This window comes from Leuresthes tenuis, unplaced genomic scaffold, assembly GCF_036924035.1.
Source record: "Leuresthes tenuis unplaced genomic scaffold, fLeuTen1.0.hap1 SCAF_10, whole genome shotgun sequence".
NCBI classification, from domain to species: domain Eukaryota; kingdom Metazoa; phylum Chordata; class Actinopteri; order Atheriniformes; family Atherinopsidae; genus Leuresthes; species Leuresthes tenuis.
In genome coordinates this window covers 7,095,122-7,118,430 of record NW_027325364.1, presented here as the reverse complement: position 1 = coordinate 7,118,430, position 23,309 = coordinate 7,095,122, and the positions used below count along the sequence as shown (strand labels likewise).

At 38.2% G+C, this 23,309-nt stretch overlaps 4 protein-coding genes across 4 annotated transcripts; 3 read left to right on the top strand and 1 right to left on the bottom strand.

The window, feature by feature from the left end:
• Nucleotides 1-746: 746 nt before the first annotated feature.
• isg20l2 (interferon stimulated exonuclease gene 20-like 2) lies at nucleotides 747-5,455 on the bottom strand. The gene is made up of 4 exons (XM_072393751.1): nucleotides 5,397-5,455; nucleotides 2,789-3,584; nucleotides 2,351-2,551; nucleotides 747-2,052 (listed from the first exon to the last, which is right to left on the bottom strand). The coding sequence occupies exons 2-4, from the start codon at nucleotides 3,452-3,454 to the stop codon at nucleotides 1,939-1,941; spliced, it is 981 nt and encodes a 326-aa protein (XP_072249852.1). The 5' UTR covers nucleotides 3,455-3,584; nucleotides 5,397-5,455; the 3' UTR covers nucleotides 747-1,938.
• Nucleotides 5,456-6,412: 957 nt separating this feature from the next.
• mettl25b (methyltransferase like 25B) lies at nucleotides 6,413-10,760 on the top strand. The gene is made up of 8 exons (XM_072393750.1): nucleotides 6,413-6,767; nucleotides 6,938-7,056; nucleotides 7,492-7,708; nucleotides 7,821-7,883; nucleotides 8,048-8,185; nucleotides 8,789-9,582; nucleotides 9,733-9,917; nucleotides 9,997-10,760. Exons 1-8 carry the CDS (start codon nucleotides 6,666-6,668, stop codon nucleotides 10,083-10,085), a joined length of 1,707 nt encoding a protein of 568 aa, XP_072249851.1. The 5' UTR covers nucleotides 6,413-6,665; the 3' UTR covers nucleotides 10,086-10,760.
• Nucleotides 10,761-13,943: 3,183 nt separating this feature from the next.
• Nucleotides 13,944-19,097, top strand: LOC140315630 (uncharacterized). The gene is made up of 5 exons (XM_072393234.1): nucleotides 13,944-14,388; nucleotides 16,625-16,990; nucleotides 17,489-17,854; nucleotides 18,553-18,906; nucleotides 18,993-19,097. The coding sequence occupies exons 1-5, from the start codon at nucleotides 13,996-13,998 to the stop codon at nucleotides 19,080-19,082; spliced, it is 1,569 nt and encodes a 522-aa protein (XP_072249335.1). The 5' UTR covers nucleotides 13,944-13,995; the 3' UTR covers nucleotides 19,083-19,097.
• A 538-nt stretch (nucleotides 19,098-19,635) lies between these two features.
• On the top strand, nucleotides 19,636-23,181 carry LOC140316075 (sorcin-like). Its single transcript, XM_072393767.1, has 6 exons — nucleotides 19,636-19,788; nucleotides 19,892-19,935; nucleotides 20,516-20,666; nucleotides 21,073-21,186; nucleotides 22,388-22,455; nucleotides 23,063-23,181. The coding sequence occupies exons 1-6, from the start codon at nucleotides 19,725-19,727 to the stop codon at nucleotides 23,084-23,086; spliced, it is 465 nt and encodes a 154-aa protein (XP_072249868.1). The 5' UTR covers nucleotides 19,636-19,724; the 3' UTR covers nucleotides 23,087-23,181.
• The last annotated feature ends 128 nt before the right edge of the window (nucleotides 23,182-23,309 follow it).

Below are 23,309 nucleotides of genomic sequence, written 5' to 3'. Positions count from 1 at the left end.
GGAATTTCGTATCCAAAAGATGTCAAATTATGAAAATGACATCTGCAATCCGCTGACTGAGAATCAGAACTTAACATCTACAAGATCAGATGGCCCAGGAAACTGTTCCAAGAAGTCATGGTTGTCAGATAGTGCCCAGTAATTTACAGTAAAATCATCTAAAACAGCTAAAGTAAAACAGCTGAATTTGTTGATACTCTTAGAGATCAACAAGATCATTTGTGGGAAGCATAAAAAGGCATTTTTAAAATGTATTAGTATTCATACCTAAAATCTATGAGACATTCAGCTCTGTCACAAACAAGTTTTAACACAAAAAAATACACATTAAAACCAGAAGATTTGTGTCACATGTAGTATCAGCTTCAACTTTTCTTCCATTTACATTTCACTAAACACGATTTCAGTCTAATCCAAGAATTTTAAATAATCAATACCACTGTAAAGTTTGTTGTTTTGTGATGCTGATTTAAGTGTATAGTCACATGTGAGCTTTTACTGTAGCTTTGTCGTAGCTGGTGTTTATGTAACCACGTTTTTTATATTATTTCTGCTCTCACTGGTGTAAGAGGCCACAAAAGTCTCTCAGCACATTATCTGATGACGTCTATGTTGATGTGACATGAAAGTTGAAAGAAACTTCCAAAGTGAACGTGCTCTTTTTTACAATTAACCATAGGACATATGTACGAGCTGTCACAGTTACATTAGTGTTGGAAGTGTTATGACAATAAAGACCTCAGAAATAATGTGGTAATGATTTATTGGAGTTAAAACCAGGCTGAATGTAAAGAAGACAAATTAATTTGTCTGAGACTCAACAGAAACTCAACAAACTCTAAAAGAAACCACTTCAGTTTTCAAAAGAAATGCATTAAGATAATCAACTTAACACTAGTGGTTCGTCTACCATCAGAACCAATAAGTCACATCCTCACACTTTGCAGAATAAGTGGGTTTTAGAAACCAACTCGACTCTTAAGGAAAATCTCATACCGATCAGTGACTATCAACTTTTTATTTTCCCTTTAGGCTTCAAATAATCTTGATTTTACACCAATTTCAAAAGAGAGTATCACCAACATCCATTAACTGAGAATGTTCTTTACACACGTACATGTCGGCGTGATCTGGCCCTGAGGAACATAACCGGTTAAATATGAACCCTTTGACAATATTACGTCAACAGTCCTTTTCTTCAAAATATTACAAATATGATCGAGCCCATTTTGTGGCATTTTACTTCAATTTAATTTTCTTTTTCCATCAAAAGTGAGCACGCAGGAGGAGGATGAGAATACACAAATGTGGGATGAATGTAGACAACTGACCCTTTTAACAAAATATCTACCTCGTGATACTCTGATCCAACATTTTTGCTGTATGGCGACAAACAAACCGTCTCAATCATGTATATTTGTTGCTGGAAAGACATGGCTGCCCTCAAGTGGCAGGAGCACCATTTCAACTCTATCAAAAACCCTGAGAAAGAATGTTACGTTTTGGAAGTGAAAATGTTTGCGTCATCTACAATGCAGGCCCTGTGTGTATCAAATTTAGCTTTGCCTCTACACATCACAAAGCCAAAAAGGAAAAACAACAACAATGTGTCGCTTATGTTAGACTAACCTTGTTCCTCATTGCCAGTCCAATTCTCCAAGTTGACCCAACAGCTTTAGGTTTATGTATTTGGCAGACACTTTTATCCAAAGCGACTTACAGGTAGGCAGGTAGGGGAAGGGGGTCTTACTATGGCATAAGTCTGTCACATTTGAATCTGTTACATTTGAACCAGCATTTGTACGCTGTAGCTCCAAGGTGAAAATGCTCAGCAATGGCTTTAAACTGCTATTTTTGATCATGATGGGGTTTTGTTTAGCATAACAAACAACCTTGTTAAAATGGGTTTATTTCTGTGATTTCTTCCTGAACCTGGCACTAACTGGCCATTGATTTGGAGACAAGCGTCCTCTCCCATTCCACTTCCACCACTTTGTAAAGCTCCATAGTGGCTTTGGCGTCCTCCACAGAAGAGTGACCCTTCTTCCCAGTCTGTAGACACAAGAGAGGAAGAGTTCAGCATCATATTGATGACATCAATTAAATTGAGTTGACGCCATTATTTCAATTTAGGACTAAAAATTACAATTTTGCTTGAGCCAGATCACATCATCGACCTAAAATGCATTGCACATGTTATGGCAGCTTCTGAGGTTTAAACTTTTTTTAAATACTATAAATATCTGTTTTTAAAAACATTTAACTGGGAGAGATAATAACAGCACGGTAAGTCTTATACATTGTGGTTCCTTTTAAAATACACACTTGGAGCCAGACAGCCTTTGCTTACCTGGATGTCACGGTTGAAAATGGCTTTGGTGAGTCTCTTGAGCGAAGCGCACTCACTCTCAGCAAAGCCAGCCTTCCGGTTGAGCAGAGGGATCCGAGACGTGTCCCTGGTCAAGACATTGGGGTGAGAGTAATGGAGGATCTTGAAGTCATTGAAGATGGCATGACCAATAACCACCTTTCCCATGAGCAGCTTCAGTATCTATCGAAGCAAATGGACAAAACATTTCAATTATTGCCGTCTTTGCTGGCACAGAAGAGACCGTGAAAAGGAAGAGACTGCTGTAGTGTTTGCTGTTCCCTGAAAGCACCTTCGATCAATAACCACCTAACTTAAGTGTCTATTTATTTCTCCAGTACCATGTTAGGTTTTGTTTTGCTAAACCAATATTTGTGTGATAACCTGTTTCAATTATTTCAGAATATAAGACTTTCTCACCTCTTTCCTGGCCTCCGAGTATGGCGTGGCCTTGATGAGGTCTCTGGGTCGAATGCCGCTCCATCGTGTGCGGTAGTCCGTAACAGGCATCAAGGGTTTGATGAACTTATCATAAACGACATCTCCTTCATAGGACACGATGCTGCAGCGTGCAAGCTGGTTGATGCTACCTTTTGGTCCTGAACCTACCATCTCACAGTCAATAGAGAGGAACTTATTGGGGTTTCCTGCTGACGTGGTGGCGGGTCTATGGCTACCTGATACTGAAGGCCTGTGGTCGGTGGCTGCTGTCACAGGTTCATTTGGCTTTTCATCTCTGCCTTTGCTATTCACAATGACAGGCACTGAAGGCCGGCTGTGGGTGGATGTTGAGGGTCTGGAGCTAAAGTCGGACGCACCGGCAACACTTGTGAGATGAGGTGAACGTTTGTTTGGTGCAGCAGTGAAAGGATGCTTTGTGAAAGTTTCATTCTGTCGCTGACTTTGGTCATGTCTGTAGTCTTTACTGTGGTTGGTGTAATTTTGTTTACCTCTCAGGTAGCCCTTAGCCTCCAAGTGCCGCATCCTTTTATGAAATAACTTGTTTTTCTTCTTCTTCTTACCTGTTAGGATCGCTCTCTGAGAGGTGTCCTCAGAAGGGCAAACATTGATCATAATATCTGACATGCTGACATCAAATGTAACGTTTTCCCACAGCACTTGCCCACAAATGTCTCCTTATTTTTGAAAGCCTCAACAGGTCTCTGTTCTTTGTAGTCCAACTTATACCAGCTGAAATGCGTTTAGTCGTATCATCCTGCAAGACAGACATGTTATCAAACACTGTCCTGTTTTGCTGAAATTCATTGTGCAAGTTTTTTTTCATCAAAAATGTGCGCCCGTCTGCTTCTGAGCGAAGCACTTGAACATGTTGATGTTCAGGTTTAACTGGAGTTTCCATTTAGCGCGTGATACTTGCGGAAAGATGCAAGTTGGTATGAATTTTCAGGGACAGTTTTCAAATTACCAGGAAGTATACAGTGTAAATGACTTTGTCTTTAAATGACAGCCTAGTTTCTGTAGCATTCATTTTGGTCAAGGTACAAATATGTATAAATGCGGGGTATATGCTACTCCTTATTTTGTGCCAAAGCCCCAGAGAAACTTAAAAAACATGACAGAAAGGAGTGCAAAACACTCACTGTTCACTTTGTTATGACATTTAGATTACTTACAATTAGAAAGAGGAGAGAATCCACATTGCTGATAAATAATATTCTTTAAACAGTGAAGCCAAACACACATTATGCCCTTCAGTTGAAGAGTTAAAGTTCAGGAAATTTTACAAAGTTAAGTGGAATAAGGAGAATATTAGAACACATTATATTCATAAATCCGTATGCTTCAATATAAGTTTGATGCTGTTCTGCCAGTGTCAAAGAGGTCATCAGTAAAAACTGAACTTCAGGGCCACCATCAGAGCCAAAGGCCACTTAGCAATGTTACACAAGTAATTTAATGATTCTTTTTAAGAATTGCAATGTGATTTCAGATGAAAAGTTTCTAAATAAAGGTCATTTGAAACTTCAGACACAATAAAATATTTGTGAAGTACATTTTTGGTGATCAATTCTTACTATAAAGAATATAAATGATAATCAAAATGTTCGCATATTTGCTTTAGAGCAAGAGACGTGATCCTGGTGTACTTTCAACTACTTTTTCTTTTCTAATTGCACAACAAATTCCTCAAAAAGAAATCCCTGCCATAATATTTGGCACGTCTGTTGCCATTACAATTGAGGACTGAACCCAGCCATTTATTTGCAATTGAAGAATATTTACAACCATGGTTATGAGTAGTTGTTGGGAGGAAAAGCCTTAAAACGATGCAAAAGGCCTTTATCCGCATCATAAGTGCACAACACAGCAGAAACAAGACGCAACATCTGTATTATTTTAACAAATCAAAATTAAATAGAAGAGAATAGACTAACCACCAGCTCTGGATTGACCACGATCTTTTATATATATTTATACATATAATCCACCCGAAGTCACCCGAAGCTCGAATTTAGCATCAAGTCAGTCACAATGATGCTAACAAATGCACTTTTTGTTTTAATTTATAGTTGGGGGAAGGGCATCAGATTCAAGATGATGTTTTATTGGACGCAGAACGAATCTGTGTTCCCGGTACAAGTTGAGTCATCGACATTCTTTTAGTTGGTTAAAAGGAAATTAAAAACATAAACACCTCAACATGGAATTTGGGTTTAAGGAGACTTTTAACACTACTACGTACTAAGTACCGGGCAAGCAACTGAATAAATACCATCTGCAGACAAGAGAAATGCTGTTAATGTCAAGTATTTCCATAAATATGAAACTCTTCACCTGAACGTCGTTGTTCATTTCGGTTTTTGACATTAAGGTAAGCTAACGGTTGATAACGTTACCAACAGCTAACGTTAGCTTGCTAATTGCTGGTGATGGTTATAATAACTAAACATGACGGCTACTGAACAGGAAATTCGACTCACGTTATTTGTAAACAATCGTGGCTTGATATCGATAGATTCCCTATGAGGAAATATCTGAGAAAAGTATGTAAAACACAGAACCAGACCTGCGGCACGCCAGGACCCCACGAGGATTCCCGTGCACAACAACATATCAATATCCGGGGCATGATACCTTCACGGACTGCGTGCGGCATCCGGACCAAGATGAATCTTAGTTACTGCCAACTTCTAACAGATGTGTGTACTAACTTTGCATTCAGACGTATAAAAAGTTGTGTTTCCACGTCGAAAGTGATATCGATCATCATTATATCAGTATCAAATATCAATAACACAGTGAAACGCACAATGTTACAATTAATTAGTAAACTTGAGGGTCCAGAATACAGGCGTGAAGTTAGGTAATAAATAATCACATGTGTGGTGTAGTCTGATTAAAAAAAATTGTCAAAAGTTACAGTTACATTGATAAAAATAACTCAAGTAGATTCTGATTAAAATAAATAGCAATTACAAAACAAACAAAACACACACAGTTGTATACATTTAGTATGTTTCTGGACATTTATATTGACAGATGATAAATGCAGACTTATACCATAATTAGTTTCTCATCTCATGCTTCTATTTGAGTTGATGGTGGCTTATTATTATTATTATATTATATTGCTTTTTGGGGTTTTGTGATCATTAAGGATAATGAAGTTGTATTGCTTCTGATTTAAAATAAAAGTGAAAGATGAAGAGATTGTCCTCAATGAAAATAGTAGCAGCAAAACTTAAAAGACAAAACATCCTCAGTTCATTGTTGTGCTTTTTTAAATTTTTTCTTCCTTTAGCTCTTTCTTATTGTATTTATTTATATGATAGAGACAAATTTCAAAAATAAATATTAAACAAAAAAAAAGTGATGCTTTTTCCGTTTTTGATAAATTGTTTAATTTTGAAGTAATCCCAAAGTATCTGTAAAAAGTTATCTATAATGGATTAAGAATTACAAAATTGACTCATAAATTACATTTGTTTTCTGTAACTTACAATATTTCAAAGTTGTTTATCCAACACAAACCATACTTAAATTGTACAACAACGATGTGAAGAATTACGAGGAGTACTTGAATGCACTCTACAGGTGAAAGTTACAGTTAGCTATAGTAACTGGCTGGCATTTTAAAGCAGTCTGTGTTTTGAAAATTCAAAGCACCACGTCACGTTACAGATGCTTATTCTAAGAGCGAGCTGATAACAATCTGTGTATTTTAGACTCTTCCTTTTAACTGGTACAATAACGCATCTTTACCAAGCTAACGCATATTAGCATTAGCTCCCTATGAGTCCTGTCAGAAGAACAATCAGCTGCACGAGATGTGAAGATGTTTACTCCAAGTTTCTCTACAGAGCAACGGAGGGAGCTGGCGAAGAGACTCACGACTTTTCTGTCTCAGTACAGCAACCTGACCGACTCCTACATCATTGTGCGTATAGACTGTGTCATGCTGTTTGCAGCCTGTGTTCTTTGTGCCCTCCAGCAAATTAGTGAAATCCATCCAAACAAGTTAGATACAATCCTGTGTATTTTTAAGAACCACTGTTTTTTTTTAATGGAGTGAATCTTAAATGTAAAACTTGGTTGTTCCCTCGTCAGGAGTTCTTCACTGAAGATCTATGGCACACGTTACCCAGCAGCTGGCAGCCTGTGCTGCAGGATCTGACATATCCACAGACTGCAGACCTTTTATTAGATGCGACTCATGAAGACAGGAGGTACTGCTGGATTATCATGATGAACAGTCACAAATGTTAAAATTTTAGCTGCAAATATTAGAAATTAAACAAAACAACTTAAAAAAAATCCCTGGGTGAAAAAATACTAACAAAAGGTCAATAAATTATCTACAGGAGTCTCCTTCCTATTGTACGTGGAAACTGTTTGACTATTTTATTAATGTTTTTGTAAAACATGGCTGGAAATAAACTTTTTATCTATTCAAACTACAAAAAGGCCTTAAAATAGTTTTTTTGAAGAAAAAAAACTTGCTTTATGTAGTAATGTGATTTATTGGATATTTGAGGTTGACATGCTAGGAAAAAACTAAATTATGGCCCATGTTGAATATTATTCATCATAAAATTCATATTATTAATCAAATGAATAGAGAACAGTGAGGTGAATAATAGCAAGAGACTTTGTCATTACAGGTATCCTTCGATGTGGCCTCTGTCTCTCTTGGCTTTCCGCGCCACAGCTCACGCCTTGGCGTTCCCCAGAGAGTGCAGGGATGACCGAGGCAGCGTGACTGGTTTGTTTAAGCCTGAGGAGTTCCAGAAAAACCACAGCCAGAGTTCTCTGCTGGGGCACATTTTCAGGAAACACGTCAAACCGAAGAAGCAGCATGAGATCCGAAAGCTAGGCACAGTACAGGAATTAATTTTTTTTTGTGTGTGTGTTAGTTTAAAACATAGTTTTGAATTATCCTTGTTTTTCTGTTAACGTTGTAAAAAGAACTCTACATTTATTTTCCTGACAGCTAGTAAAGCAGCTTTGTGACCAGACTGACTGCAGGAGAGTGGTGGATGTTGGCTCTGGGCAGGTATCATTCGCTGGCTGCAATTTACTGTGTGACATGCAGGAGTCGCATCCCTGAATTTATCAGCTGTCAACAGCATTTTAATTCCACAAGTTTTCATGGTCAGATTTTTTGGAAATGTTCAAATACTGAAAGCTTCATCTTGTCTCACGTTTTTCTCTGAACAGGGTCATCTGACTCGTTTCCTGTCCTTTGGGCTTGGACTGTCTGTTACTGCCATTGAGGCTGACCACACACTTGTTTCTATGGCAACCAAATATGATGGACAGTTACTCTGGGCCTTAGAAAAGGAAAAGCAGAAAAACGTTAGTAGTAGGCTATTCATTTATGTATTTTATTTAGTTGATGCTTCCATCAGGGTCTGATTGAAAACTATTCTGGGGAGTGCAGGACCTCAAAACTGAAAATGGAAAATGCAAAAGAAAACTCATGTCTGAATTCATATAAATCCTATGTGATCATATATATATGACATTAAACAAAAATAACCTTTTATGAGAGAGATATTTGAAATGTTGAATGTGCAGTCACTGTTTTTGTCCACTGGGAGGCAGCAAATTCAGAGTCCAAACAGGAGAAATACAGATATGGTTTTGATGTTTTTCAAACATCCAGCAGAAGCAGCACAGCAATATAATTCACCTGGTGTGCTTTTTGTGAATATAAGAGTTTATCCTCCTTTGAGTTGTAGTTGTGTCTGTATCCAAAGTCAAGAGACAAAAGGTTATTGATCCATAGAGCTGAAAGGACCTAAAGAGTCCAAGGGATAGATATGTGATTTCCACAGTTAATGACAGCTTTTTGATTTAAATTTATTTGATAAATTGTTTATATTGAAATGTTTATTGTAGCAGGTTGTGTATCACCTCATTCTAAGTATGACATAAAAAAGTCTTTCTCTGTCTTAGAACTGCTCCCTGCTGCCTTTATCCCAACCCTTTCCCCGCCATGTGGCCGGTTGGGTAAACCCCAGAGCATCGTGGGAGGCTTTCATCGAGCAGCTAAGAGCTGGAGATCATCCCCCAACTCCATCTGGACCCAGTAAAAAGAGACTGCGTGCTTTTGACCATCAGAGATGCTCTCATGCTGTCCAGACTTCTCCCTCTCATGACTCCACACATTATGATGCTTACTCACGAAACTCAAACAAGAATGAGACTGAAGATGAGTTATCTGCTGAGAACTGTAGCAGGTGCATCCAGGCTGTCGATCAGGAGGTTGTAAACCCAGAGGAAAACACCCTGCGGGAATATCCAGACTTTGTCCTGACTGGGCTCCATGCCTGCGGCGACCTCAGCGCCACTCTCCTCCGACACTTTGTCAACTGCCCACATGTTCGTGGCATCACCTCTGTAGCATGTTGTTACATGAAAATCACAACTGAGGAAAACCCCACCCCTCCAGGACTGGTCATACCTCCCAGTCCACTCACTCCAAACCCTGAATTGTCCCCCTCTGAGTTCGGCTACCCGATGAGCTCCTGGGTGGGGGGGCTGCCGGGGCGTCAGTTGTCCTATAAGGCACGAGAGGGAGCATGTCACGCTGTGGAGGACTACATGCGGAGGCTCAGGGACGAAAGCGAGTTGCTCAGGACACACTGTTACCGTGCGACGCTGGAGTCCTTCATCAGGGAAACGAGGCCAGAACTTCGCAGGGCAGGAATCCAGACCATAAAGAAAGCCCACTTATTACCTTTTAATGAGTAAGTGAACACTGCATTTGGCTTTTCTGATATTATTAACTGAAGTTGCCAGTGTCAGATACTCTCAATTTCCATTGTATTGACAACATTTTATGGAATAGCACAAAATCGATTCTGCCCCTCTCTGTCTACACTTATTCTCCTTCCCAGATATGCCTGTCTGGGTCTGGCTCGGGTGGGCCTGCCCCCCACCTTGCCCCTGGACCCAGAGAGAGTGGAGGCCATGTTAAAACAACAAAGCAGGGTGGTGGTGTACTTCAGCCTGGCTCTGCTGCTGGCTCCTGTGGTTGAGACATTGGTGCTGCTGGACAGGATGATTTACCTGCAGGAGAACGGTGAGCCAGACGACACTTTGACCCATATGTAATAATCTGCTCACGCATTTTTCAACTAAAGCATCAACTTTCTCTGCAGGTGTGGACAGTCAGTTGGTTCCTCTCTTCGACCCAAATTTTTCCCCAAGAAACTGTGTGCTTGTGGCTCTGAAGTCTCCTGGACAGTGAGGACAAAAAGAAAAAATTCTGACTTTTCACTCTTGATTTTTAGGTGTGTTAAATAATGGAAGTATAGGAAAGATTTCTATTTGCTGGCCTTTGGACATCATCTACTATGCAGACATCTTTTTAGCTGATTGTTTGTTTTGACTTAAACAAATGTGCGTCTTGTGGATTGGTTTGTGTTTTATTCTAATTTATTACATCTGTAGTTACCGGTATGTTTTCTTATTTTAAGGCAATAGAATAACTTTTGCTTTTAGCGGTTGTAGCAGAGTGTTTTTTTTGTTTTTGTATCTTCAGTAGCTTTAACATGTTCACAAGGTGTTTTTATATTTTGAAAGAGCGAAACAGGTTCTTTAATCACAAACCATGAATACTAAATGAATAAAGTGTGGAGTTATATTTAACCCTTAGAAATCTGTTATTATAACATCCAAAAAGGCTATGCATGCTGCCTTTGTGGACCGATGATAAGCTTGGTGAACCTCAAAACCCACCACATACATGACAGATGTCTTTTACACAAAAAATCTGTGTAAGTTGATGTAAATATGAAAACTCAACAAAACGTGGCAAGATTTTAAAGTTTGTCCTGTTTTTCACTAACAAGGAATGTGAATGAAGGCAAAGCTACTGTCTGTATGTACATGAGGTTTTGATGCCCTTCGTAGATTTAATTAAATGCAATTATAATGGAAACGGCAAAGTCTCATTAAATTATTTAAGATTATATATTTTAATGATTATTTTGGCCAGTAGGAAGCACAACAGCCCAGGAAACAGATTAATGACAGATTAAATCGGCAAGAGGGAACATGTTGTTCAAACAAAATGTGGTCATCCAACGAGTTGTCTAACAAACAGAATCTTTTGGTTGATAGGATTTTCCAGATGTGCTGTTCAGGCTCTTGGACAGAGGCAAAAAGGCACATGTTGAGGTGACTATTGTTACCTAGAGTTGGAGTTATAACAGTTGCAAAAAGGCAGAAAACTCGTCACACTTGCTTTTTTAAATTTTATTTAAATGTGTTAAAAGTCTTGGACAGTCTTGCCTTTGTCAGTGGTCCGAGGTCTGAAAGAGAATCTTAATGCTCGTCTAGCTAACAGCAGTTATACAAAATTAATGAATACAGTCCTATGTTAGGACCTAAAGTTGAAGAACAGATAATAGTGAAATGCATTAAACTAACATCTGTGTTAATACAACATATGATAAGAATTTGCCCCAGTTAAATTCTCCCAGAGACTAAATCTGTAAGCAAAGAGATGAGGGCTCATGGCATTCTGATAACACTGTTTTCTCTGTTTCTCTCAGAGCCAAATCAGAGCAGAGTCAGCAGAGCACTGGACCTTAGCTGGTCATTATTGACCCAGCTCATAAGTGAGAAAATAAAGCACATGACTTTTAAAGTTGACTTGGAAAAAAACAAGTAAGAGTAAAAAGATGGTGCAGTGCAAAAAAACGTGATGAATTCACTGCAAGCTTCACTGAGCATGCCTTATATCTACACCTTCACCGGTGAAGCCACTTGAGTCAATAGAGACAATTATAGACATACACCAAATAAAACAAATATGCACTATAAAGACTGTAGAGCTGCAGGAGTGCATTATCTAAGAAAAGAGTTAAAGCTCAGAATTTCCTTAATTTAAGCTATGAGTAAAATATACCCAAGTAAAGGTCACAAATTACAAACTTTTGCATTGTTTCTCCAGATTTCAGTCCTAAAAGCATAATTTACACAGAGATGCTTAAATTTCTGTCTTAGATTATTTATATTTCATTGTAGAAACCGACATTGGAAATCTAAGCTTTCTGACCGATGACTCAAGTCATTGAATTTCAGGGGTCTTTGAAAAGAGAAAGAACAATCTGCTATCTGCTAGCAACAAAGTCAACCAGTGTTTGTGTTTCTGTCTTTCTAGGTCACCGCATATAAGATACACAAGTCATTCTCTTTACAGTGAAACAACACAGTCTCACAGAGTGAAAGGCCTAGAAATAAAAGACTGAGACAGTGCTATTTGAAAATCCTGTAAACAGTTGTTTTCTCTTTCGCTTTTCTACCCAGAGGTTATGTTTATTGTGCAAGCTTTCTGCATCCAATTCTCAACCCTCAGTTTACACAAATAGCACATAATCACAACCAAGTGTTGCTTCCAAAGTTTCTAATTCATTGGACTGAATACTTCTGCCCTGAGACCACAAAGCAATAAAACCAGTGTTGATTTACCTTTCCAGAGTCTGCAAAACAGTGTTTGAGACATAGAAAGCATTACAGTTCAGAGATATTTGTTCCTCAGTTTAGGTTGTGTTAGATACCCTCACTGTGTACCTCTCACTCTATTTACACTTTTCATCACAACATGTCAACTTGATGGTAATGCCTCACCTGGTCACACCTAGCTGATTACAAAGAGTCAGTCAGGGTCAGTTACATCAGGGACCGTCTCATTAGAATTAGGGATAGTTACAGAGGGGTGATTATAATAAAGGTAGCTCCTGCTAATGGGGATTCTGCCAGTTACTACATTCAAGAGCCCTCTATATCTTTTTTTTTTTTTGGTTAGAACTGTGAATGATAACTGTGCAGCTGTATAAAAAAGCTGTTATGAGTTGAGCATAATAAATGTCAATGCAGAAATCATGATTGGACCAAAGAATTAATTAACTTGACCTTACATGTGTAAGTGTGTCCTCATACCTGAGATCATTCTGAGGAATGATTTAAACAAAGTGCATAAAGTGGATTCTGTACATGAATAAACATTCACAGTGACTCGAAGACTCAAACATTAACCTTCTTGAGTTGCGAGAAAGGAGACAACACTGCTTTATCCTTCAGAAAGAATGTCCACTTCCAACCTTCAGTAACACTGATTTTTAAATTTAGTTCCAAGATGATAAACTAAACAACATGATGCCACATAGTGTATGTGCAGTTTTGGAAACTGTTTTTCAGCTATGTTGGAACTAAAATTCTTTCAGTCCAAGTCAGTGTGTTGAACCAGATTTATGAAGCAAAATTTCACCCCCCTTGGTGACTAAGAAAGCACATTATCACTACCAGATGTTACACATGCCACAAAGCTATGTTTCCCAGAGTAAAATTCCTGCTGTGAGAGTATATGTCAGTGCTGGTCTACTTTATGTACATTTAATAAATTGTTCCAATGTTCAGTTCTGTCTATGGTATTTTTGCATGACAATTGTCCCATTTAAAGAATAAACTAAAACACAGAACCCATCGTACTTTAAGTCCTTTTTGTACATTTCTAAGTCCTTTTTTTGTCTTTCATTTCTCAGTTTTACACTTATCAAATGAATCACGCTATTAAGACTGTTTAAACATAAATATTTTTAAAGTCTCACACCTCATCTTAGTGACTGACATCCGATTCCAGGTCTCCTGACCAGTGAAAGCTGGGCTTTCAATGAAAAGTTGACTAAAGCTCTGGTAACACTCAGCAAGAACGTCAACCATCCATAAAACAGTTTTGTTTTGTTTTCTCAAATGTCAATAGTTATTACCTTTTTCATTTCTGGCAGTGTTGAAGTACTTTCCATCCATAACTCAGGTTTATTATGCCAGCTTTAAGCACAAACACCCCCTACGTTGGTAACTCAGAAAGCATATGATAACAACCAGATGTTGTGCGTGCTGCAAAACTGTTAATCACTTGGACTGAATTTCTAAGAGTAGGACTACTGCTCTGAGACCAGTTTGGCTTTCATTACATGTTGAGCATCCTATTGTTCGTGACCTCACCAGTGGTCCTAAATCAGTGTGCTGTTTGTAGACACATCATTCGCGGACTCGTACTCCTCCTCCAACTTGAGGCAGTACACTCTAAAGCCAAACCTCTTAAAGCTTAGTGAAACAGTCGAAAGCTGTTTTTGAGGTCACTGTGAAATATGAAGCATTGGTTTTTGATGGTTGTGTGTCTGCTGCTGTTTCCTCAGCAGACACAATCCTGGAGAGATGACAAGACAACCTGCAAGCCATTAACAGCCAACTTTTGTCAAGGTTTGGGATATACCACCACCCTCCATCAGAGCGGAGTCCAAGGCTTCAACCTGCAGCAAATTGGTCAGATTGTAGAGACGGCCTGTTCACCACACATCGCCATACTCATGTGTCGTGTTGTTGTGCCTGAATGCAACTCAGAGGATGACAGCCGAAAGAAACCATGCCGAGCTCTCTGTGACAAGGTCAAAAGAGACTGTGAGTCCCCACTGAGAGCAAAGCGACTGTCTTGGCCGACAAAGCTCCGGTGTGACACTCTACCAGCATCTAACTGTATACAGGTTAATATGAAAAAATTATGATGTCATATTTTGTATAATGGAGGGGACCGGTGACTTATTTAGCTCTCTGAATTACTTTGGATGGCAAATATGGAAACAATCCTTTTGTTTAGATTTGGATGCATAGTAAATGTAAAGCTCAAATTATGAAATAGTAATTTAAAAGCAGTGTAAAGACTGAGCCAGTGTGGTATCTGAAATAAAGTCAATTTGCAGCATTATAGATCACAAATTAGCAGCTGTATATTCTGGTGTAATCTGCACAGAAAGTGTCCTGTAAAAATTATAGTGGTTGAAAGTTATCGTTGCATAAGACCTAGAAACAGTCCAGCATTTAAATGCAGATTTTTTTTGGGGGGGGGGGTTTGCACTGCAGTTTTTGTTCACATAGTGACTAATTAGTACTGGTTGGTGTATTTGTTTTACCTTTTACCACAGCCTCATGAACTGCTTCTCCTGTTTCTTCTGTATCACCCATAATTATCAAATATGCATGCTTACACATATACTGCCTAACTAGACCTGAACTAAAAAGAATACAAACAACCACTGTACACACCAAACGTTCAGTTCTCATAAAATATAATCTTCCACAGTAAACATGTGCTGCTAGATCTTTCGGTGCAACTTTCCATTATTTTCAGTAAAATATTTTTAAAAAGCAAAACCTCCTGTTTAATGCCCCATGTTGTAAATGTGTCAAAACCTTTCTATTCCCATACATATTCAACATTTATTTCAGAGTCTGGACGATTAAGTATATGGTCCTAATAAAAACATTTATGGAAGACAAATCCAATTAATTTACATGCCTATCTAACAATGTATAAAAGCAGCTGAATGAACGTTTGATACACTAAGTGCAACCTAATCAAGTAAAGTCAGACTGTCTTGATCTTTTGGAAATGGTGACCTATGGGAGTTCATGAAACATTCTTCATTAAGTATTATTAAAATAAATCATAATAAGTCAGAGCATTACTGTGCCTTGTACAATCTATGAATTATTTAATGCTTGACTGGGGCTCTGGCATCGTTAAAAACAAAGCAAATCAATATTAGCACTAGCTAAGTGAGCGACCAATCTTTTGACATGAATTCTTCCTTCTACTGGAAAAACTTGGTAGCATGGGTAACAGGATGTAACATAGTCCTGTATAGTACTTGCAAATTGTGATGCTGGAAGCAGCGTTTGGAGAAAACACCTAGACTTTGGAAACCCAGCTTTCCAAAACTTTCTCATGCAAACCCCTTGCTCCAGTCATATCACCCTTTGCATGTACTGTCTATTTTAAGAAGGTTATGCTTCCTAATTCTTGTGGTTTTCTTCACTGTCTTAGTAATTTGTGATAACCAAAGAAGGAAAACAATAAAAGAAATTTAAAGTTTGAAAAGCTAAAGCAAATGGCAAATAAGTGTATTAATAAAACAATAAAGCTTTACTTCTGTTCTTCTTTTACAACTGGATTGATTTAGCTAATCACCACCACTTGCCTTTAGATAGTCGTTTGCTCCCTCGGTATAAATACTCCTTGTATTCCATAGTTCATTGCCTGATCATTGCCATTATTTCCTTTCCCATAGCTTTCCCTGAAGGACAGTCCTGTTTGGGTTTTGTTTCTTGATAGTTTTCAGATTGGTTGCTGTCTATTTCTGCCTCTGCAGTTTTTTTAATCTATGAAGTCACTGTTTTCTTCAGCTTCCTGTAAGTCCTGCGTTTGGATGCTTTCCCTTCTTGGTTCAGCCATAAATGTTTGTTACTGAAAAATAGATATATAAGAATAAGGAGGAAATCAAGAGATACAGCTTTTGTGCTCGTTGCACATTTTTTCCTGTGTGATTTGGCTATCACTGCCCCATGAAAGCATTCTTGGGTTGCACAATACATGTAGGCCTTGTTTTCAAGTGTAATCCTGACTGGTTAACAAATGTAATTACATGTATGTTCATTTTCAATTACATTTTATGAAATTAAAGTACAGAAAGAAATTCACAGGATCAAGGATCCAGCCATCTTTTTTATATTTAAAAAAATAACTTTTGCATAAATCACCATGGGATTGTGCCCTCTGCAGAAGTGAAGCATATCCATGATGCTTAAAACCTAGATCTTAACCTGATGTTACCATGGCAAGTTGCAAATCCAGGTTCATATCTATGGCCACCAGTGAGCAAGGGCACTAAAAATGTTTTAAAATTAAATACATCCCTGTCTTTGTATTTTCTTGTCTTTCAGGGTCAAGATGTCCCCGTTACACAAAGACCCCCCGTAACATGTCAGCCAATCACAGTGCCACTCTGCCAAGACATGCCTTACTCAGAGACCACCCTGCCCAATATTCTAGGTCACAAAACCCAGGAAGATGTTGGCCTGGAGATAAATCAGTTTGGTCCGCTTGTAAAAGTGGAATGCTCCCCTCAACTGAAGCCTTTCTTGTGCTCAGTGTACACACCTAAATGTGTGTCAGGAAGACGTCAGCCTCCCTGCAGAACTCTCTGTGAGCAGGCACGGTCCGGCTGTGTAACATTAATGAACAAATTTGGGTTTGAGTGGCCTGAGGCCTTCAAGTGTGAAACATTTACCACAGAGTCCTGTGAAGGGGTAAGTCTTCCTTTGACTACTTTGACTTGAAGATAAAGAGATATTTACATCTTTGGGATCAATAACTGCAGAGTTTTTAAAGAAAAACTGAGCACCCTAATTTTAAAAAGGTGTCTTCTTCTGCCATGTTTGGTGTCAGCTGAAACTATGCCAAACAGAGTAGCATTTGAGAATGTGAGTAAACCAGTATTGCAACAAACTACAGCAGCAAAGTGAGGTGTTGGGTCATTCTTTGATAATGACATCAAAATTAGAGAGTATATAAACAATGATTTTCTTTTTTTTGATCTGTCACTTTTCACATGTCAAACTACATAAAGAGAATTTACCACCATGAGCAAAAAAAAAAATCCTTTTGTGTCCAAAATACAAAAATCAATAACATTTTTCAAACAGTTACAGTTGCAGCAAAACAAAAAAGCGCATGTGAGAATGTGCATGAAAACTACAATGACAACTGTGTTCTCACTGGACTGATTTAAGTTTCCATCTATCCAGGCTTCACTTGCCAGTTTTCCTGAAACATCTCCATCAACATGCCAGACCATTACACTGCCGTTCTGCAAAGATCTGCCTTACACAGAAACTGTGGTGCCCACCATTCTTGGCCACAAAACTCAGGAAGAGGCTCATCTGGGAATGAGTGGACTTTTGCCACTTGTACAGACTGGATGCTCTCCTCATTTGAAACCTTTCCTGTGCTCTCTCTACCTTCCTAAATGTGAGTCAGGGAAAGCTCAAAGTCCCTGCAGAACGCTCTGTGAGCAGGTACGAGCTGGCTGTGAGCCAGTGATGAACAGGTTTGCCATTCAGTGGCCTGAAATCCTCAACTGTGAGACATTTAGCACAGAGTCCTGTCGACAGGTAAGTCAGCGCCATCTCTTAGACAAGAAGAATATGAAATGTTAACAAGAACATTTGTATCTTGTGCTTTTCAACTGTTTGCAACCTAAATCTTTGTGTCTCCTCCTTAAGTAGAATTTTAATTTATATTTTTAACATTTGTATTTATAGGAAAACGTAAGATAGGGAACAGGTTTTGTAAAGCTTTTAATACAAAATTAGCTTTCAGTCAGACTTTGCATGTTTTTTTTTTTTTTATATGTATCTTGTTCTGAAAGCCAGGAAGCAATTATAGAATAAAAAAGGGTTCAAATAAAACAGTGGGTGACGATACCAGAACTTCTGTGTTACTTTGTGTTATTACGTGCATGATGACAGGGAAATGTATCCTACCAATGTCACAATTCCAATGGTCTAATCTCAAAATACAAACAACCAGATAGCAGCGGTGCTAATGGCTGTGTTCTGCTGGAAAGACACTGAGCGATCAGAAGTACCTCACTCAACCACATAAACATTTTTTAGAAAAAGAACATAAAATCACATTGGTTACTAGTTTACTGATTATGTTTTAGGCCTTCATAGGGACTTCCTGACCAATAGAGAAATGGTCCAGTTTTTAGAGACAACGTTTCTGGCATTTTCACCTGAAATAGTCTTGCTAAAAACTAAAGAGATCAGTTCCCAGCAATAACAGGATTGTACTTTTGTGTCTGCAGTATGGAGTGAGCAACAACGGGGGAATCTGTGAGCCAATCACCATACCCATGTGTCTGGGTTTGTCCTACAACCAGACCATTGTTCCAAATCTTCTGGGCCACAAAAGTCAAAGAGAAGCAGTCTCAAAGATGTCCTTTTTCAACTCGATGGTGCAGACAGTATGCTCAGCAGACATACGCCACTTCCTGTGTAGGGTGTACGCCCCACAGTGCGTGGAGGGGCAGGTGCAGATGCCCTGCAGATCATTTTGTGAAAAATCCAGACGAGACTGTGAAGGTTTGATTACCAGTTTTGGCGTCTCGTGGCCTGAAGAGCTGCAGTGTAACTCTTTCCCAGAGGAAATGTGTGTGTCTGTAAGTGCTGAACACTAAATCCATGTGCAATACTGCATCTCCAGATTTATGTGTAAAAACAACTTCCTTCTATTCTTCTGTCACAGGAAGGCAGCAGGACAAAGGTGAGTAAATCAAATCTTTTCAGAAAATGTATCTTATTTGAACAATCCTCCCTCATGATTTCAAAAAGATAATTAAAAAAATTAAAGTAGAAGACAAGATACACTTGCTGCCGAACAAAACAGTGAATGAAAAAGATTAAAACCATCTTTATAGATCACATCACAGAAAAACACGTTCACTCCTGTGCACTACCCTGCAGTGTGGCTCAGCCTCAGCTGCTTTATTCAATTCTCACAGCTATAAGCTGCTGTCTCTACTCCTGCTACCAACAAGGCTACCGCCCCCAAACATCCCAAACACAGAGAAATATGAAGAACGTAGGCAAACACAGCCTGAAAAGGTGTCTCTGCAGATAAACACACTACTACACACTTCTAGTGGGTCATGCCTGAGAGGCCTTACTTTTATATGTATATGTATTTCTGAAATATTAAATTAGGTTATTTGTGAGCCACCATGTAGTCATAGACCGTAACATTTATTCTTATCTTCAATTGTTTTCTTTAATTTCAACTGTCCCACATAAAACACTCTACAGGCTGTAGGAATCATAACTTCCAAATGATGTTTTGATGTGCATTCAATAAATACAATTTAAACAACCTAATGTCAATAGTGGTATAAACCTCCCAATTATGAGGATACTGCATATTATGTGAAACAGAACACAGTTTTATCATCATTTCTCTGATTTTGTTCGTCATTACTTCCAGATGCTGAGAGCTGAAGATGTTCTTGCTAAACTGAATTCCGGCGGCTACACTGTTCGTGGCAAATGTCAGTTCAATTTCCAGTAATTACCAGCAATTTAACCTCATTATCTCATGAGCTTAATAAGAACATTTTAAACTCATGCTTGAATTTATTGTTTGAAATTTAGCCCTAACGCTCAAGACTGCCCACCTGCTCTTGATTTTCATGGATGTATCCTTTGTCACTGAAACGGTTAAGAGATTAATTAATTGATGCAGCTGACTGACAATGAGGAAACTGTCTTTTGTGTTAATCAGAAAAAGGGTACTCTTAAGCCTCCTGTTGCTGCTGCTCTCTTTATTTTTGAGATTTCTTCAGATGTCATCCCACATTAGCAAGAGATTTTTGCAGCATTGGTCCCTCACAATTTGACTTTATCTCTTTATGTTTATTTCTTTTTTACCCAATGGAAGCACAGTTCTTAGCTATAAGACATATGAAATTTAACGTAAGAAAAAAGGCCTTTGACCATCTTTGGTGAGACCAAATAAATGATCACCAATAATGAATGACATAAGGTAAAAATTATGTAATTACCAATAGTTGTGTTTCTTTCTCTCTTGGTTACATTGATGGAGTCATCTTAGTCAAATCTGATTTGTCTGAAACATAAATATCAGAATGTTGTGTTGTTACATTATGTTCAGTAACATAAGGTGATATCATTTAGAGAAAATGGTTTCATACCCAGCAGCTCTGTTCTCATATTCAAAACTTCAAAAGTTGAATGCTCTTTAATCAGCATTTTTAGGCAGACAAGTCAGGAGACTTGGATGTGGTGGAGTTGTTCAAACTGGAACACTATGTGGCAGTTGTCAGGAGAGAGTATGTGGAGAGCTACGAGAGCAGTAATCCACCCTCTGTCACACAGACCCAGATGAAGAGGGCTCTCGCCGCCCATGGTATGAAATTGCATATCTAATAAGTAAAGACTCAAAAACACTGTCTGACATCTTTCTTACAATTTTGTTACCAAGCCTGGAAGAGAAAAAAAAGACAAATTACTGATACAACAGATGCAAACACAAGTGAAACTTAAGTGAATACATCATAGATTGGATGCAGGATGCTGGCAGTTGTAGTTCAGTGAGTTGTGCCGATCCAAATGTGACAAAACTAAAAAGTTTGCATGTGATCCTGTTTGCAAATATGGTCCAATATGAAATGCACACCCATCGTCACATTTGGATGCATAACATCCGATTTTACGAAACAACTAACAAGTTTGTTGCTATTATCTGAAAACTTTTAAAAATGCTCAAGGTTTAAATTGTAGACTGATTTTCAGTCATTTTCTTCTTAATGCAGATTTTGATTTAGATGAGGAAACTTTAAAATTTCTGTGGTTGGAGTACCGCTCCCAAGGTGGGATCGAGTACAACAACTACGTGGCAGCCCTGACAAGACTTCACATCCTCAAAGGTAACTGACACAAAAATATGTTTTTCCTAATACACATAGGTTTTTCTTTTCTCTACATTTTAATTTTATCACTTAACTTAGCTGCTATATATGTTGCTAATTAGATCTTCCTTTCTGTTCAAGTGGTATTGACAAGTGAGGGGAATGATCTGGAGAGTCAGTATGAAAACACTGGGTTATTTTAAAAAACAATGTAGGTAAAATTCTATGAGTTTCATAAATATCTTTATTATTGCTATCTTTATCTAACCAGGTTTAAAAAGACTGATGAGATCAAGTGTTAAGCATGTCCTGCCCAGACAGCAGCTCAAACCACCAACAGAAACAATACAGACATACACAAAAAAGATTACATGTCACATGAAAAGGAAAAAAAAAAAAAAACTTTATCCACTTAAAGGATAAGTACGTTTTTTAACCTTATTTGACCTTATTTCTGGCATAAAATATGTTAATCTACTCACCCATAGCAGTTTGGTGAAAGTCGGCATCCTTCGGAAGATATTTAGATTACTTGAGCTCGGCGTATATCCATATAATGGGAGATAACAGGTCAAAAACAATACAGCCTCTAAATAAGGAATTATCTGTCTTTATTTCGCCAACACTGTAAGACGAATGAATGAATGAACGGGTACTATTGCACTGTTAGCTCATAACTGCCATGTTGTTGTTAGAACATGTGTAGAAAGCCCATGCTTTCTACACATGTTCTAACACATGAAAGCATGGGCTTTCTACACATGCGTCTACTGGGGTGAGACTTCATCGACGCGCGCCGCTGCTGCACAGTTCATTCACCCTGTGCCCTGTGGCAGTTGGCTAAATTCAGAGTTTGCTACTGCTAGTTTTGTGCAGCATGGCAGGGTATTTATCAGATTTTGTTAAAGTCGTCGACGTGGACGATGACTTCTTGTATGATGGATGTTCTTACCGGAGTGAATGAGCTGTGCTGCAGAGGCGTTAAGTCATCCCACCAGACATGTGTAAAAACAACACAGCAGCTATGAGCTAACAGTGCAATAGTAGGCGTTTATCCATCCATTCGTCTCAAAGTAATGGTTCATTCAGAGCCACCATTAGGTAACACCCTCAGGTTCTTGTTTTTTTTTTACTGTGTCCCAGTTTGTAAATCCTTTGAACAACTGAAAGTAGGTTGACTCTTTTTCCAGTGGCTGTAAATATCTTCTTCCTGTCTCAGATCGTTTTCAGGCCCATCTGCTCAATTTGCCCTGTGACTGCCAAGTTGCCAGATTCTCTTTCAAGCAGGTGACTATACACAGTTTTATCAATCCTGTCAAATGAATTACTTCGTGCACATGATGCCTCAGTTGTTTGTTTACTTGTGTGTAAAATACAATGAAGCAATCCTAAAACTGGCATGAGTAAGACTTATAGTAATTACAGATGAGTGATACAGTTGCAATTCAGATATGTTATTAATATAATTTTTGCAGAAAAATTTGTTTGTGTGAGTATTTTATTAGCTCATTTTGTCATGAAGGTCAGAAAACCAGCAACCTCTGTTGCAAAGTAAATAGACAACAGGCATCATACTTTTAAAAATACAAAAAAAGCAATTGAAAGGTTAGAGAGATAACAGCTAATTCACAAAAGATTCACGAAAGATTTTTTTTCTCATTCCAAATATAAAGACCACTGTGCTGAGAAGTTTCAATATTTTAAATAATCTAAAATGGGGACATCTTCTGCTCTTTAACTGGTATTGCAGTAACAGAATCATTGAATGTCGTACTGACCAACTGCAGAGTGAATTTGTGCTGCAGATTAAAGATTGTAAGAAATAATTACATTTTTATTTCAAAATGAGTGTTTAATGCTAACAATATTTTCTGTCATATTTGACCATTTTCAGTTCATGAAATCAGCCATAATCTGAGGATCAGCGGAGCTCGACGGACCGTGTAGTAGTTTAGAGAGACTGAACTGAAGGAACCATGTATCTACTTATGAGTTAATTTGTCATATTCAGAAAGATATGATTGTTAAAGTTTGGAAAAAAAAACATACATACTTTTGTGTTATTTCATTGTGATTCTCAGTCAGTTATGATTCAAAATTTTTTATTTTATGTCATATATCAATAGTTATTTTTGTCAGAA

Bases quoted from the DNA above. Each gene is read 5' to 3' on its own strand.
- LOC140316075 (XM_072393767.1), top strand. From the start codon at position 19,725: ATGCTGAGAGCTGAAGATGTTCTTGCTAAACTGAATTCCGGCGGCTAC. The intron at 20,667-21,072 runs GTATGAAATTGC...TTCTTAATGCAG, and splicing joins GAGGGCTCTCGCCGCCCATG to ATTTTGATTTAGATGAGGAA. The intron at 21,187-22,387 runs GTAACTGACACA...TTCCTGTCTCAG, and splicing joins AAGACTTCACATCCTCAAAG to ATCGTTTTCAGGCCCATCTG.
- LOC140315630 (XM_072393234.1), top strand. From the start codon at position 13,996: ATGAAGCATTGGTTTTTGATGGTTGTGTGTCTGCTGCTGTTTCCTCAG. The intron at 17,855-18,552 runs GTAAGTCAGCGC...TTGTGTCTGCAG, and splicing joins GCACAGAGTCCTGTCGACAG to TATGGAGTGAGCAACAACGG. The intron at 18,907-18,992 runs GTAAGTGCTGAA...CTTCTGTCACAG, and splicing joins CAGAGGAAATGTGTGTGTCT to GAAGGCAGCAGGACAAAGGT.
- mettl25b (XM_072393750.1), top strand. From the start codon at position 6,666: ATGTTTACTCCAAGTTTCTCTACAGAGCAACGGAGGGAGCTGGCGAAG. The intron at 6,768-6,937 runs GTGCGTATAGAC...TTCCCTCGTCAG, and splicing joins TGACCGACTCCTACATCATT to GAGTTCTTCACTGAAGATCT. The intron at 9,583-9,732 runs GTAAGTGAACAC...TCTCCTTCCCAG, and splicing joins CACTTATTACCTTTTAATGA to ATATGCCTGTCTGGGTCTGG.
- isg20l2 (XM_072393751.1), bottom strand. From the start codon at position 3,454: ATGTCAGATATTATGATCAATGTTTGCCCTTCTGAGGACACCTCTCAG. The intron at 2,552-2,788 runs GTGAGAAAGTCT...TTGCTTCGATAG, and splicing joins ACTCGGAGGCCAGGAAAGAG to ATACTGAAGCTGCTCATGGG. The intron at 2,053-2,350 runs GTAAGCAAAGGC...TTGTGTCTACAG, and splicing joins TTTTCAACCGTGACATCCAG to ACTGGGAAGAAGGGTCACTC.